Here is a 16202-nt window from a genome sequence, read left to right on the forward strand (position 1 = left end):
ACAGACACCCTGTGAGCTATACTCCCTCTAAACTAAGGAGTCTTGTGAGCAATATTTCCACTTTGTGAGCTACTGGCATTAAGGCTGTGAGTGAGCGATTTGGCTACTGCATAAATCAGTTTGCTCTGGGGCCATCCTTCCCGAGCTAAGACAAAAATCTGTGAGCTGGAGGGTAAAAAACTGTGAGCTAGCTCTCACACTAACTCAGCTTAGCGGGAACGCTGCCTGTGTGAAGGAGATGCCACTGAGAGAGCTCTTTCGAGGACTGCTCCTGAGAGAACAGCTCTGAAAGAACTTGTGACTGACCCAAGGTCACCCCAGCAGCTGCATGTGGAGTGGGGAATCAAACCCAGTTCTCCCAGATTAGAGTCCACACTTCTAACCACTACACCAAACTGGCTCTGAAGGTAAGGTGGTATTCTAGAGTTCTCCAACATAGCGCCCACTGAGCTTTTCACAACGTGGGTTGGGGCCGTTGTAAGGCTGGTCTTGTTGCTGGCTTCCCTCCTTCAAGTGAGAGAGTTTTCCACCGGAGGATGAGGAGGCCTGATAAGCAACTGCGGCTTTCCTGAGTCAATGCGCAGCTCCCTTCTCCCTTCAGGATTTCATTCTCCCCTGGAGGTGTGAGGAGGGCGGCCTTCTTCTTGCAGAAGCCTTTTTTGGGACGGCACTCCCCCCTCAAAATTCCAAAGAGGCCGAAAGAGGCCCATAGCCTCAAAAAGGTTGGGAAGCCTTGTGATACACTCTGCACCTGCTCAGAGGCTCTCCAGTTGTGAACACGCACGTGCCAGGGCTCAGGCCTGTTTTTGAAACTGCATTCCACTGCCGAGTGTGTTTGTTAACACCAGGACCCAGCGTGTAACATCTGGGCGGGGAACGGGCGGGTGTGCCAAAGCAGGCACTCACCTGGACTGCCACTCCAAAATTATTGCCGTCTTCAATCCGTGGAACCTGGAGCTGCAGCCACAGAGAGATCTGGGGAAAGGAGGACACCCGATTAACATGTGTCATTGTGTGGACTGGCACACGTGTACACCACTGTGTGGGGTGTGGCCCACATCCTCCAAGGGCCTTACCACATTCATCTTCTCCTTGGTGCCCTGGATCTCTGGCTTGACGCGGTTCAGGAGGGCCGTGATCTTCTCGTTGTGGGCTACGGGGCCGCAGGGGGGCGCTGGGAGAGACAGAGAACACTTAGGAGGACCAAAATAGGGCTCCTGTCAGCAGCTGCTAGCCATGGGGACTCAAGGGAACCTCCACGTTTAGAGGCAGTTAACCTCTGAATCCCAGTGCCGAGAAGAAGAGGAAGAGAAGAGATTGGATTTATACCCTGCCCTTCACTACCCAAACTCCTTTCCCTTCCCCTCCCCACAACAGACACCCTGTGAGGTAGGTGGGGCTGAGAGAGCTCTTGACAGAAACTGCTCTTTTTTCAAGAGCTCTTTTTTTTCATAGCTCTTATCAGAACTATGGCTTGCCCAAGGTCATCCAGCAGGTACAAGTGGAGGAATGGGGAATCAAACCCGGTTCTCCCAGATTAGAGTCCGCGCGCTTAACCACTACACTACAAACTGGCTCTCAGGGGAAGGCCTCGGCCTTTATGCCCTCTTGTCGGCCCTCCAGAGGAACTGGCTGGCCCCTGTGTGAGACAGGATGCGGGACTAGATGGACCCTCACTGATCTGATCCAGCAGGGCTCTTCCAATGTTCTTATCAGGGGAAGGCCTCGGCCTCCCTGCCCTGTTGTTGGCCCTCCAGAGGAACTGGCTGGCCCCTGTGTGAGATGGGATGTGGGACTCGATGGATCCCTGGTCTGACCCAGCAGGCTCTTCGGATGTTCTTGTGTTCCTCAGCGACAGGGGTGGGGGACGCCAGCCTCCCTAGGTCCACCAGTGTCTCCCCGTCAGCCTGCCAAACTTCGCTCTCCTCTCTGTGCACCTCACACCTACCACCAGGAGTTGCCGCTATTTCTTTGGACAACCACGGCAGCCACAAGGTAGACCAGGAGTTGCCTCATTAAGAACTGCTCGACAGGCGAGAACATAATGCATGGGACATGACACGGAGGTGAGGAAACTGAATCTGTTGCATTTCTTCCTGCCGGGTGCCAAAGATAGCACTCCTAACAGGCTTGCCAATCGCTGTGGTGGAAAATGAGCATGGGAGCATCAAGAGCCTCCCGCCCTCCCTTGCGCCTAAGCACCATCCCTCTCCCCTGACCCAGATGTTCCTTCCTGCATCCATCTCCTTCCCTCCCATCGCTAAGACAAAGTTCTGTGGAGGAGGGAGGGGGCCCTTTTGGTCAGGCCAAGGATCCAGGGCCGGGATTCAGCTGCTAGGCCTCTGACCAGGGGTCATTTCCTGCAGGGGCGCACTCCGGCAGTAAAGAGCCCAGGGGGCTGGCACATGCAACAAGCCCCACCCCCTGCTCCCAGCAGCCCTGTCAGAGCGAGAAGCAGCCAGGTAAGTTGCAGAGCTCTCCCTGGCCCCCCGGTCCAAAACAGTCAAGTGGCACCTTTAAGACCAAGTTTTATTCAGGTACAAGCTCTCCCTCCTCTGCAGATCTGCATGTCCCCCCCCCCCAATAGCTGGCAATCCAAAACAGTCCAGCGGAGCCTGAGCGGTGGGTGTTGCCTTCTGACACGCTTCTGGTGATGTCAGGAGGTGTTGCATATGCAAACGAGTTATGCTAATGAGCTGTGGTAATGAGCTCCTGCACCTCTTTTCTTACGAAATGACCCCTGCCTCTGAAGAACATTTCAGCTTTCTAGGTAGTTTACAACAGGGGTCCCAGTGTGGTGCTGTCAGGTGCCCAGGCACCCACTGACACCTTTCCTGGTGCCCCGCCAAGTGTTTTTAGAAAGTGGGCAGAGCCGGACGAGACTTTTGCCCAGCAAGCCTTCTTATCGGCCATTGGAGTTTTGATTGGCTGTGCCGATTTTTTTTTGTTAAGTTGCTTTGGCAGGAGCTGCCACCACAGCGCAAGAAGGTAAGCCGCGGCAGCCATTTTGTGTCTGGCTCCTCCTCCCCTAGCAGCCATTTTGTGTCAGAATTCCAAAGGTGCCGGCGGTCTCAGAAAGGTTGAGGGCCCTTGGTCTAGAAGTACGCTCCTCATGGGAGGGGTGTGTCCAACTTCTGCCTGCCGCACCTGTGGATGGCAAAACCCCCAAATGTTGCCCTTCCAGACCCCCCTCATAATTCCGAGCCCTCCCTCAGTACCTTTATCCTCATCGTCTGATTTCTTGGAATCCTTCTCTTTCTTCCCATCGTCTTCCTTCTGTGCCACGAAAGAGTCATGAAGAGAAAAATAAGCTGCAAATCGCCACATCCATATATTGATGCATCCCTCAGTTAAACAAAACAGCCAAGCAAGAGATTTAACCCATAAACAGAGTCAACCTTTTCTACCAGTGTTATCCTGCGCTCCCCTTTGAGGTCTTCCGAAGGATGCCCGAGGTTCACCCTCCATTTTGCCCCCTCAACCACCACCCCGTGAGGGAGGCTAGTTTGAGAGAGAGTAACTGACCCAAGGTCACCCAGTCTGCAAAATGACTAAGCGGGGATTCGAATCTCCCTGCAAAAAATGTAGTCAAAGGGTCTTAAATACACATTTAAGTACTAATTTAAAAGAGAACTTTTAAAAAATGATGTATTGATGGCTATATGCCTCCAGAAAAATTAGCTAAAATAAAAATATTTTGAGTAAATGCTGGAAAGGTGACCAACAAGAAGGGACATTTTATCATTTATGGTGGACATGTACTAAAGCTAGAAAATTTTGGATACAGATACATTCTGTAATTCAGAAAAATTTAAAGACTAATATACAATTGAAAACAGAGGCTTTTTGTTTGGGATTAATGGATGGTCAATTAGAAAGAACACATGAAACTTTATTTTTGTACATGACAGCAGTGAAAAGACCACTTATATGCTCAGAAATGGATATCTGCAGTAATACCTACAACAGAAGAACAGAATGGTGAAGATGATGGAATTAGCGGAGATGGCTAAACTTCTGTGATTAGAGAAAAGACTTTAAATACATTTATAACTAAGTGGAAACCTCTGATGGACTTTTTGCAGGAAATGGAAAAAATGAACTGATGATTTATGGATTTGAAGAAGAGGGTGAGAAATTAGATATAGCTAAAAGAGAGGGTTTTTTCATTTATGGATTTATAGAGAGTAAACAGAGAATTAAGATGTACCAGTTGTAGACGAGAATCGAAATATAGTCTCCCTTTTTCCTGTCTTCTTTTTTCTCCTTTTGTGTTTTTTTAACATATTTTCATGAAAAGCTTAATAAAAATTTTAAATTCAGCAATCCAGATGAGAAGAGGAGGAGGAGGTTGGATTCATACTCCGCCCTTCACTACCCGAAGGAGTCTCAGAGCGACTTACAATCTCCTTTCCCTTCCCCTCCCCACAACAGACACCCTGTGAGGAAGGTGGGGCTGAGAGAGCTCTCCCGGGAACTGACCTTGAGAGAACAGCTCTGAGAGAACTTGTAACTGACCCAAGGTCACACCAGCAGCTGCATGTGGAGGAGTGGGGGAATCAAACCCGGTTTGCCCAGATTAGAGTCACGCGCTTCTAACCACTACACCAAACTGGCTCTTTTCCCAAGTCACAACTTGGCAAGCAATCCCACATACCAGGAGTCCCCAACTTGGTTCTCACAGGCACCATGATGCCCACCAACACCTTGTCTGACACCTGCCAAGTGTTTTTTAGAAAAGTGGGCCGGGTAGGGATTTTGCCCAACCAGGGGTCCTGATTGGCCATTGGAGATCTGATTGGCTGAGCACAAAATGAAATACGGACACACACAAACGCAGAGAGAAGCATACAGTCTCCATGAAAACACAACCAAAAAGTGAATGCGTCTGCTCCTCCGCCCTGAAGAAAGAAAATAATTTAAAAGTAATTGCAGGGAGGACAGAGAGGGAGAGATCAGCCTCTTTCTGCTACACACCGAGAAACAGGAGCGGGGGAGAAAATACGGGTGAAAGAGATGCCCACCCCCCCACAGCTCCTGGCTTTTCCTGGCGGGGGCAAGGAGAGTCAAATGAAGGAACACTGCTTCAGAGCAGAGCTTAGGTCTCCAGGCAGAACAAAGCCTTCAATTAGAAGGCGGAGGTGCACGAATGAGACCACACCTTCGTGCCCCAGCTGGAGTAATGCGGTTGTGTCAAAGGCCGGAGCTGGTTCTGCCGCTGCCGCAGGCACACGGTTCGGCCTCGCCAGTTTCACAACTCAAACTGGGCATTACGTTGCGCTTTCTCCCAGGATGCTTGCAGGGGCCGCGGAGACTGCCTGGTATTTCTTTCTTTCTTTCTCCCCGGCCTAAACGGGTGACAGCAGCCACAGTGCCCTCCCCTATGCTGTATCCACACGACACCAACCCCAGGAGGTCGGTCAGGCTGAGCGTGTGTAACGGGCCCAAGGAGACCCAGTGAGTTTCCACAACAGAGGAGGGGTCTTGAACCTCGGTCTCCCAGTCAAAGAGAACTTCCTGGAAGTGCTGGGTTCAAATCCCTACTCGTGCTGCGGAAGCTCACTGGGTGACCTCGGGCCAGTCACTCTGTCAGCCTAACCGGAGCCAGTTTGGTCTCCTGGTTAAGTTGTTGTTGCTGTTCAGTCGCACAGTCGAGTCCGACTCTTCGCGACCCCATGGGCCAGATCACGCCAGGCCTTCCGGTCTTCCGCCGTCCTCTGCAGTTTGCTCAACTTCATGTTTGTTGCATCTATGACACTGTCTAACCATCCTTTGCCGTCCCCGTCTTCTTTGACCTTCAATCTTTCCCAGCATCAGGGCCTTCTTCTCCAGCGAGTGCTCCCTTCTCATTGGGTGGCCAAAGTATTTGAGCTTCAGTTTCATTATCTGGCCTTCCAGGGAACAGTCAGGGTTGATTTCTTTTAGGATTGACTGATTTGATCTTCTTGCAGTCCAAGGGACTCTCAAGAGTCTTCTCCAGCACCATAGTTCAAAGTACATGGACTCTAATCTGGGAGAACAGGGTTTGATTCCCCACTCCTCCACATGCAGCTGCTGGCGTGACCTTGGGTCAGTCACGAGTTCTCTCGGAGCTCTTCTCCTAAGAGCAGTCCTCAAAAGAGCGCTCTCAGCCCCACCTCCCTCACAGGGTGTCTGTTGTGGGGAGGGGAAGGGAAAGGAGATTGTAAGCCGCTCTGAGACTCCCAAGTGAAGGGCGGGATATAAATCCAATCTCTTCGTCTACCCTATCTCACAGGGCTGTTGTGAGGATAAAATGGACAAGAGGAGAAGGATGTAAGCGGCTATGAGTCCCCATTAGGGGCAGAAGGCATGATACAAATCAAATCGAATCAATCAATAAAACTTCCACGTAAGGAATTCCCACACAACTCCCAAGGAGATGGTTGCATGTGAAGGTGACGGCTGCCCGATTGCCACAGGGCGTGTGCAATGTTCCCTTTAAGCTGTGGAGTCTTGTGAGCAAAAATTCTACTCTGTGAGCTACTGGCATTAAAAGTTGTGAGCGAGCGATTTGGCTACTGCATAAATCAGTGTGCTCTGGAGCCATCTTTCCTGAGCTAAGACAAAAATCTGTGAGCCGGAGACTAAAAAAAACTGTGAGCTAGCTCACACTAACTCAGCTTAGAGAAAACGCATGTGTGCACTGGAGTGCGTAGGCTGAACTGGCACACAGTAACCTACCTCTGGATGCCAGCTCTTCTGCAGGGTTGAAGCCCACCAATCTGTCCCACTAGTTATGCTGTTTTCCACGGAGCAAGCAGCTTTCCCTCTGCCACTTTCTGGGACGGCTCCTTGCACCATGGAAGAGCATCGCTGTCAGCAGAACAGATCCACAGACTCCAACCCCATATACTTAAAACGCCCATGCGCCATTATTTCATCAAAAGAAACAACTGCATCTCTCAGGCGGTTTCACACAACCAAAAGACATATAAAGATGAAACTACAAACCAGCCACAAAGATGGAACTACAAACCAGCTACAAACAGGAAGCTACCGTTGGGTTTAAGATCTACCCATCTTTGTTTAAATTTGTATTGTAAAATTGTTATTGTATTTTACTGTTTTATACTTGCGTTTTTTTTTGTTATAACCTTGGCACATTGTACCCTTGTCAGCCGCCCTGAGCCTTCGGGTAGGGCGGGATATAAATCCAAGGATAAATAAATAAATTCACCAAATGCCAAATTCACCGTAAACCGTAGTAAAAAAAACAAACAAACAAGCCAGCAGCTCCAGAAGCTGGTGGCAAAGATAATGAAAAGTCACCATATAAAGGGCAGAAACCAATCCAATAAGCAAGAGAAATGGCAGTGTGGTGGTTGGAGCGTTGAACTAGAAACTGGGAGATCTGGGTTCAAAATCTGCACTCTACCTTGGAAGCTCACTGGGAGACCTTGGACCAGTCACACACTCTCAGCCTAATCTACCTCACAGGGTTGTTGTGAGGATAAAATGGAGGAAAGAAGGCCGTTAGTTGCTTTGGGTTCCTGCTGGGGGGGAAGGTGGGGTACAAAAGGCTGGAATGAAAATGAAAAGAGCCCCAGCCGCCGCCACTTCCCAAAAGAGAGGTATCACAAGAAAACAGAAACAACCAGCAATCAATTTTGCCACACGGCAAAAAAAAAAACCTTGAGCCCTCAGAGATTTGCTAGGAAAAGGGGATGAGAAAAGACAGAAGGAGGCATGAAGGAGCAACCCCCCACAGGCCTGCAGGACCCCCCGACTTACATCACCCCTTCTCAGATTTGGAAGATGAGCCCAGTTTAGAATCGAGCTTTTCCCTCCAAAAACCGGGGGTTTAGAAGAGAAGAGTTTGGATTTATACCCCGCCCTTCACTACCTGAAGGAGTCTCAGAGCGGCTTACAGTCTCCTTTCCCTTCCCCTCCCCACAACAGACAGCCTGTGAGGCAGGTGGGGCTGAGAGAGCTCTCTTGAGAACTGCCCTTGAGAGAACAGCTCTGAAAAAACTTATGACTGACCCAAGGTCACATCAGCAGCTGCATGTGGGGGAGCGTGTGTTTCCCCACCATATCCCAGTCCTACTCACTTCCTTTTTCTTCCGGCGTTCCTCATCCTTCTTGGGATCAGGGACAGGGATGTCTAGCTCAGCACGGAGAGAAATGAGGTCCGAGACATTCAGTTCGGGGTCCTGGGAGAAGAAGAAAGAGCCCCGTTGCGTACACCATTGACCTCTAGCACCGCTTATCTCGAAGAGACTACTGCTCAATAAACCTCTGGCCTGCCACTGCACACCAAATTTCCGACTTACCCATGTCAACTTCCCCCAAAACCCACTCCCTCCCCCTTCCCAGTACCAAAGGAAACACTGCTTAGTGATTAAAAGATGGCATTCACTACCGGAAGATGTAGCGATGGCCCCAGGAATAAAGAGTTTAAAGAGGGGATTAGATAGATAGATGGAGGATAAGTCTATCAAGGGCTACTAGCCATGGTGACTGAGAAGAACCTCCACATTCAGACGCACGAAACCCCTGAATCCCAGAGCCAGGAGGCAACATCAGGAGAAGGGCTTGGCCTCTCTGCCCTGCTGTTGGCCCTCCAGAGGAACTTGTCAGCCACAGTGTGAAACAGGATGCTGGACTAGATGGAGCCTCACTGCTCTGATCCAGCAGGGCTCCTCTGATGTTCTTTTGAAGACCTTGGCCTCTCTGCCCTGTTGTTGGCCCTCCAGAGGAACTGGCTGGACACTGTGTGAGGCAGGATGCTGGACTAGATGGAGCCTCACTGCTCTGATCCAGCAGGGCCCTTCTGATGCTCTTCTCAGGGGAAGGCCTCAGCCTCTCTGCCCTGTCGTTGGCCCTCCGGAGGAACTGGCTGGCCCCTGTGTGAGACAGGATGCTGGACTAGATGGACCCTCACTGGTCTGATCCAGCAGGGCTCCTCTGATGTTCTTATAAGCCTCAAGCTAAACTTCTACTTTCTCAGATGTGGATTTCAAACTGTGGGAGTCCCACCCACAGTCCTCTCACTTGAAAGAACCTGCATTACATCCTCAGAACCTGAAATATATCCGAGATCCGACATTCTCCAAAAACCGTCTCCAGTTATACTTACTGATGGGTGCAAAGTTGGGGGGCGGAATGCTAAAACCCTTTTCATCCTGTACCAATCCCAACACAGTTTCTTCTCGACAGGGGCTAGGATCCCTGGGGCCAAAGTTTCCTTCCGGCTGCAGCCTCACTTGCCAACCTCCAGTTGGGGCCTGGAGACTCCTGGAATTACAACGCACCTCCAGACTACAGAGATCAGTTCCCCCCAGTAGAAATTGGCTGCTTTGGAGAGTGGACTCTATACTATAATATCCCACTGCATTCCCACTGTGGTTGCCAACTTGCAGGTGGTGGCCGGAGAGCTCCCACTGTGACACCTGATCTCCAGGTGACACAGATCAGTTCTGGAGAAAATGGTTGCTTTGGAAGGTGGGACTCAATGGCACTGTACCCAACTGACGTCTTCACCCCAAGATCTCCAGGAATTTCCCAACCTGTAGCTGGTAACCCTAAGTCCTACCCCTCCCCAAACCCCACCCCAAATCTACAAAAATTTCCTAACTCAGAGGGGCAACCCTCCCACCCCACAGCAATATCCCCCCTTCCTTGTACCCACCGTGTCCCGGTCCCGCCCCTTGCGCTTACAGGCGTTCAGACACATGGTGTTCCCCCCTCGCCAGGCCCTCGGCCTCCCCCCCCCTTTCTTCTCCAGCCTTCCTTAAAAGCACTTTGCCGAGACATCCACCCCAACACCCACGCCAGCAGGCTCACCTTCAAAAAATTATTTAGCTCCACAATCTTTTCTGGGAAACGCTGGGCAACAAGTTCTTCAGCCTTGAGGGTTGGGGAGAGAATGGGGGTGGGGAAGTGAGTTAAAAAGCATCCAGGTTAGGACTTCATAGAAGCAAAAACTCTACCAAACTTTTAAAAAAATTGATGCCAATTTGCACTGGATCACACTGAAACACACAAAAAAGGTACCGCTCCAGTGAAGCCTAAAATCTTGGCAAAGAAGCTTCTCTTTGGTTTCCTGCAGACTGAGAAATACCCTCTTTGCATGCTCAGAGGCACTCCTGTTTTCATTTGCTCACGGGTTTCAGGCTGGAACTGGAGGACTAGAAACTGGTGGGGTTCCCAGCTTCTGGGGCCGGCAGACCAAGTTCTGCTCCCTCCCCTTTTGGGGGTCTAGGGTCTGAAAATCCTCCCCTAATGCAAAATTCCCAAGTTTTAATGGGGGGGGGGGCACTGCCAGAGAAAGTTGTGTCCATCTCACCTGAGCACAGAGGTTCTTCCTGAAGGATTCCACCTGCAAAGGGAAGGGAACCAGAGAAAGAGAAACATGAAACTCCGAAAGATGAAAGTTGCACTGCACCAGACAATGGTGTGCCTGGGCAGTGCGCCAGCCGCCCCCCCTCCGTGCCCCGGTGTCACCCGATCCTCCACACACCTGTTCTCTGCACCGCTCGGTCTGCAATTTGACAAGCCACAACACAGAGTGCCAACCCGGCCCCTTGCTTCTCTCCAACCCCATATCTGTGCCCCCCCAGTGTTCCCTCTAAGCTGAGTTAGTGTGAGCCAGCTCACAGGTTTTTAGCCTCCAGCTCACACATTTTCGTTTCAGCTCAGAGAGTAGCCAAATCGCTCGCTCACAACTTTAATGCCAGTAGCTCACAAAGTAGAATTTTTGCTCACAGGACTCCACAGCTTAGAGGGAACATTGCACCCCCCCTACACAATTTTTTGGGGGGAGAGGAGGAGAGTAAGAAAACAACGTTCTCTGTGCCAGGCGGGAGCCAACCCTCCCTGAGCCCGCCCTGGCAGGGAGGACGGAATATAAATCTAATAAATAAACAGATACACTTGGAGACCCCAAACCTCCCCCTGCCTGCCCCCCCTTGACAACCCCCCCCCCCACCCCATTCTGCCTGTCGCAGCAACGTTGGCCGGGCAGAAGCCCCGCCGGAGGGAGTCAGCTGGATCAAGGGGAGACGCCCCCCACCCCCGGTCCTCCTTACCTGGGCTTGGCGCTCGGGGGAGATGTGCAAGGTGTCGGCCATGGTCCCGGGTTGCAGCAGCGCAGGCGGCGAGCGAGCCGAACCCCGAAAGCCCGACGGCGGCGCGGCTCCGGGAAGCGGGGAGAAGCTGGCCCGTCACGCCTCAAAGCGAAAATGAAAGGGAAGGGGAGGAGAGGAGAGGAGAGAGAGCCGCCCCGGCAGGGACTTCCCGTGGGAGGAGGCGGGCGAGGCGAGGCGGGCAGGCCGCCATCCGAAAGGGGCAGCCGCCCACCGAGCCCCCCGCCTTCTTGCGCCTTCGAGCAGCGTGGAAGAGAAAACGCCTCCCGTGGACGTTCATTTATGGCCTAAAGGTGGTGAAAGCACGTGGTTTCCCACCGTGCCCTTTGTGCGGGCCGCGTGGAGTACATCTATTGGGTTCCTCCCCGTCCTCACAACAGCCCTGCAAGGTGGGCTGGGCGAAGAGCAACTGGGGGACCCCGTTTTATAGGGTTGCCAGCTCCAGGTTGGGAAGTACCTGGAGATTTGGGGGGGGTGGAGCCCGAATAGGGTGGGGTTCGGGGCATAATGTCATAGAGTCCCGCTTCCACATTTTCCCATTTTCCTCCAGGCCAGGGGATCTCTCTTGCCTGGAGACCAGGTGTGAGTCAAGGCTCCCTCTAAGCTGTGGAGTCCTGTGAGCAAAAATTCTACTTTTTTTTTTTAACACACAATTTTATTAGGATATATCATTAAGTCAAGTTATATCACCTTACAAACTATCATATATCCTTTTCTCCTACTTACCCACCCCTTCTGACTTCCCACAGTGCTCCAACCTCCAGCCCAAATCTTGTATTCAAAAAATTCTGCTTTGTGAGGCTCCTGGCATTCAAGTGGTGAGCGAGCGATTGGGCTGCTGCATAAATCAGTTTGCTCTGGAGCCCTCTTTCCTGAGCTAAGACAGAAATGTGTGAGCCAGAAGCTTAAAAAAAAACTGTGAGCGAGCTCACACGAACTCAGAGGGAACACTGGGTGTGATAGCAGGAGGTATCCAGTCACCGCCTGGAGGTTGGCAGCCCTACCCCATCACCCAGTGAATTTCGTGGCAGAAGGGGGATTGGAACCCAGTTCTCCCTTGCCCAGGGCAGAGGGGTGATTCAAACTCAGCTCTCCCTTGTGTGAGGGCAGGGGGCGGAATCCAAGCCCAGCTCCCCCCCCCCCTTGGACCAGGGTAGAGGGGGAGTTTGACCCCCAACTCTCCCTCACAAGTGGGTGGAGGTGGTGTGCCTCTGAGCAGGCACGGCCTGAACTAGCCCTGGCATGATCCGGGGTGAAGCAGCCATATTGCAGCAAGAGCTTCTGCTGTGCCAGGAAATGGAGGGTGTGATTACCAAGAGATAGCGCCACACCTGCGCCAGACGGCTGAGCTTGCAAGGAGTCCTTCAAGGCTGTGAGCCTGAAATATCTCGTCGGTTCTTGCCTCCTCACGAGGAGCTGTTTACACTAACGCCACGCGGGATTCGGGTGCAGAGTTCCAGAGTCTTAAATGTGCCCCCCAAAAAGGGAACCATCTTTGGTTGGCCTGAGACCTGCAGAGGTGACACAACTCTCATCAACCCAAACAGGTCGGCCTGGTCTCCAACCCACGCAGCCCAGTCGACGCTCGTTTTTCTCTCTCTTCAAAGCAAACGGGCCCATCCCTCCGGAAAAACGATCCACAAACGCCAGCTTGTGTTGGCTCACGATGAAGGACATGCACTCTGTGCAAGTTCAGAGTCACCCTTGTGCCACCATGGGCGGCACTCGGAAAAGGAACGGGGGCCCAACATGTGGGCGCCAAGCGATCCTCTCTCTGCCTCAGGCATGAGGCCTGTTCCTTGACTTCTGTCCCTCAGAATCGCTGATCCTACTTTATGGGAGCCAAAAACAAGAAAATCCACAGAATACCACATATTGGGACCTGTGAGGTACATTATCAGTGCTGCCTCCTCTCAGCTCTGGTCAGTAAACCTCTGGGGCAGTGCAGAGACGCATCTTGTCACGCCTGCACATTCTTGGACATAAACACTGCTCACGCTGCCATGTTAATTCCTGAGTTACCTTGTTTTGGTGGCAACATAATCTCCAGTGGCCAATCAGAAAGCCTGCTGGACAAAAGCCCCACCCACTTTCTAAAAACACTTGGTGGCAGTGGGCGCAGCCACAAAATGGCTGCTGCTACTTGCCTTCGGTTACCCAGTGAAGATCCTTGTGCTGTGGTGGCAGCGGTCGCCTAAGCAAGTTCTCTACAGATCTGCACAGCCTATTGTATCGGGCTAATCACTACTGAAATGAAACTGAAGCTCAAATACTTTGGCCACCCAATGAGAAGGGAGCATTCACTGGAGAAGACCCTGATGCTGGGAAAGATTGAAGGTCAAAGAAGACGGGGACGGCAAAGGATCAGATGGTTAGACAGTGTCATAGATGCAACGAACATGAAATTGAGCAAACTTCAGAGGACGGCGGAAGACAGGAAGGGCTGGCGTGATCTGGTCCATGGGGTCGCGGAGAGTCGGACTCGACTATGCGACTGAACAACAACAACAATCACTACCCATGATGAGCAAAAGCTGGGCTTTGTCCACTTTCTAAAAACACACGGCAGGCTCCAGACAAGGCGTTAGTGGATGTCACGGCGCCCATGGGCACCCCGTTGGGGAACCGTGCTGTACCGGATAAATTGCCAAATTGTGACTCCGGGAGACCTGGATTCAGAAGAGGAGGAGATTGGATTTATGCCCCGCCCTTCACTACCCAAAGGAGTCTCAGAGTACAATCCCTTCCCCTCCCCACAACAGGTACCTTGTGAGGTAGGTGGGGCCGAGAGAGCCCTGAGAGAACTGCCCTTGAGAGAACAGCTCTGAAAGACCTTCTGGCTGACCCAAGGTCACACCGGCAGCTGCAGGTGGAGGAGTGGGGAATCAAACCTGGTTCTCCCAGATTAGATTAGAGTCCGTGCTCTTAACCACTACTCAGTCAAAGCTTACCCTGCTCAGTCCTTCTGCTGACTGGGCAACCTTGGGTCAGTCACTGTCCCTCAACCTAACTTTCCTCACAAGGTAGTAATTGAGGGGATACTACGTTGTGGCCCCTGGCATAAGGTAATTTTTTTAAAGTAGGACTTTAAATCCTCTTGCGCTTTAACCCAGCAGAAAACAAGTTGCCCGCTAATCAAGGAGTATCCCAAAAGCTCTGGACAAGTGGTAGTAAGGAAGGCAGGAGTGATGATCCAGAAACTGAGCGGGAGTATCCAAAAGCATGAATCCTCCATGCCAAACTATACAAAGCTTTCCCGCTAGAAACCCAGAGATCCAGGGAAGGCTAGAAAACTAGCATGGTAGAGAGGGTCTACGGGCACAGGATGGAGGGCGCAACCACAAGATGGCTGCCAATAGAGGCGGAGTCAACTGCAAAATGTCAGAGAATAAGATTAAGCACAACTCAAACAGGAAACTTTCAACATCTTCAAGCAGAAGCTCTGTTTAACAGGATGCCCTTTGAGCATATTGTTTAAAAATACTTTCTTCTGCGCACAGAGATTACCTCTCGTTACTGTGTGCTGTGGTAGGCGCTGATGCTGAGGTAACTTTCTGCACCAGTGGATCAGATCTCCAGTGGCCAATCAGAAAGCCTGCTGGACAAAAGCCCCACCCACTTTCTAAAAACACTTGGTGGCAGCCGCTGATGCCGAGGTAACTTTCGGCACCAGTGGAGCAGACCTCCAGTGGCCAATCAGAAAGCCTGCTGGACAAAAGCCCCACCCACTTTCTAAAAACACTTGGTGGCAGCCACTGATGCCGAGGTAACTTTCTGCACCAGTGGAGCAGACCTCCAGTGGCCAGTCAGAAAGCCTGCTGGACAAAAGCCCCACCCACTTTCTAAAAACACTTGGTGGCAGCCACTGATGCCGAGGTAACTTTCTGCACCAGTGGAGCAGACCTCCAGTGGCCAGTCAGAAAGCCTGCTGGACAAAAGCCCCACCCACTTTCTAAAAACACTTGGTGAGCCCCCTGGCGCCCACCGGCACTGTGTTGGGGACCCCTGGACTACGTGCAGGGAGCCTGGGTGAAGCCGCTTTCAACGGCAGGCCCCAGTCCTGCTTGTCAGTCTGACCCATTGCTGCTCCGATCCAGATTGACCCCCTCACGGCAGTTTCAGGCTGAGGCCCAGTTATCATACCCACCCCTTCCCTCAATTCCCCCCCCTAATAAAACACACTAATAAAGCACAGCTCAAAGGATCTCGTTTTTATTTGCCTCTCAAGCCAAGTGGTTCTTTCACAACCCCCTTTCCGGCCCCTGGACCCCCCCCTCAAGTTGTGCTCAGTTCCGCTTCTTCCCCTCCCCAGGACCCGTTTTGAGGAACAGGCCCGCCCCGGGCCTCCCCGGAGACCAAGAGCAGCGGTACCAGACCCGGTAGGTGAGGTACCAGCAGAGGGTGGCGATGGCCGCCCCCACCACCTTGTGGCTGTATTCGTAAAGGTACACCACGGTGCAAGCCAAGAGGAAGTTCCACAGGGCGAGGAGGAGGACGTTGAGGAGGAAGATGAGGCGCAGGGGGACGCCGGCGGGGTGGCCCTGGGCCAGGTAGCGCCGGAAGACGGCAGTCTCCTCCACCATGAGGAGGCAGCAGAAAGTGAGGAGGAAGGTGTGGCCGGACACGTCGTAGCCGTGCCACTGGTGGCCCTCGTGGAGGCAGGTCCACTTGTCTGTCAGGTTGTTCACCAAGAAGCCCTCGGGCACGGGGTCGAAGCAGTAGCCGGTGAGGTTCTCGATGAGCAGGAAGGTCTCCGTGGCCCCCAGCCAGAGCCCGGCCCCCACCGCCAGGCGGCTGAGGTGGCGCAGGGTGAGCAGCAGCCGCCGGGAGGCCAAGTAGACGACCAGGAGGATGAAGCCCCCCAGGAAGATGCACGTCCAGCCCCAGGCCGACCGGACAAACTTGCTGCAAGGAAGGGGAGAGGGGTGAGCGGGGAGGGGGCACAACACCCAGCCTGCCCCCGTGGCACTGTCTGCCCGCCTTCCCCACCAGCCTCGCCCAGGGCATTCCAGCGGGCAGAGTGCAACAAGGACGTGGTGGCTGCACCCAGGCTAAGGGAGCCCGGGCAATGGAGATGAGAGCCGGTTTGGTGGA

The 16202-nt window shown here is 52.5% G+C and overlaps 2 protein-coding genes across 2 annotated transcripts in view; both read right to left on the reverse strand.

Annotated features, from left to right (window-relative positions):
• Positions 1 to 784: 784 nt before the first annotated feature.
• LOC107112368 (proteasome activator complex subunit 1-like) lies at positions 785 to 11336 on the reverse strand (the record flags this gene model as incomplete). The annotated part of the gene is made up of 7 exons (XM_015413496.1): positions 11052 to 11336; positions 10310 to 10342; positions 9808 to 9870; positions 8073 to 8174; positions 3219 to 3276; positions 1077 to 1174; positions 785 to 975 (listed from the first exon to the last, which is right to left on the reverse strand). Coding segments are annotated over exons 1-7 (587 nt in total), but the record flags the coding sequence as incomplete, so codon positions are not given.
• Positions 11337 to 15319: 3983 nt separating this feature from the next.
• Positions 15320 to 16202, reverse strand: part of FITM1 (fat storage-inducing transmembrane protein 1) — a 2827-nt gene continuing 1944 nt past the window's right edge. Inside the window, exon 2 of the mRNA XM_015413642.1 lies at positions 15320 to 16013. Coding sequence (XP_015269128.1) covers positions 15395 to 16013 — 619 coding nt within the window. The 3' untranslated portion in view covers positions 15320 to 15394. The remainder of the gene's footprint in view (positions 16014 to 16202) is intronic.

This window comes from Gekko japonicus, unplaced genomic scaffold (genome assembly GCF_001447785.1).
Source record: "Gekko japonicus isolate JY-2015 unplaced genomic scaffold, Gekko_japonicus_V1.1 scaffold1098, whole genome shotgun sequence".
Taxonomy (NCBI): Eukaryota; Metazoa; Chordata; class Lepidosauria; order Squamata; family Gekkonidae; genus Gekko; species Gekko japonicus.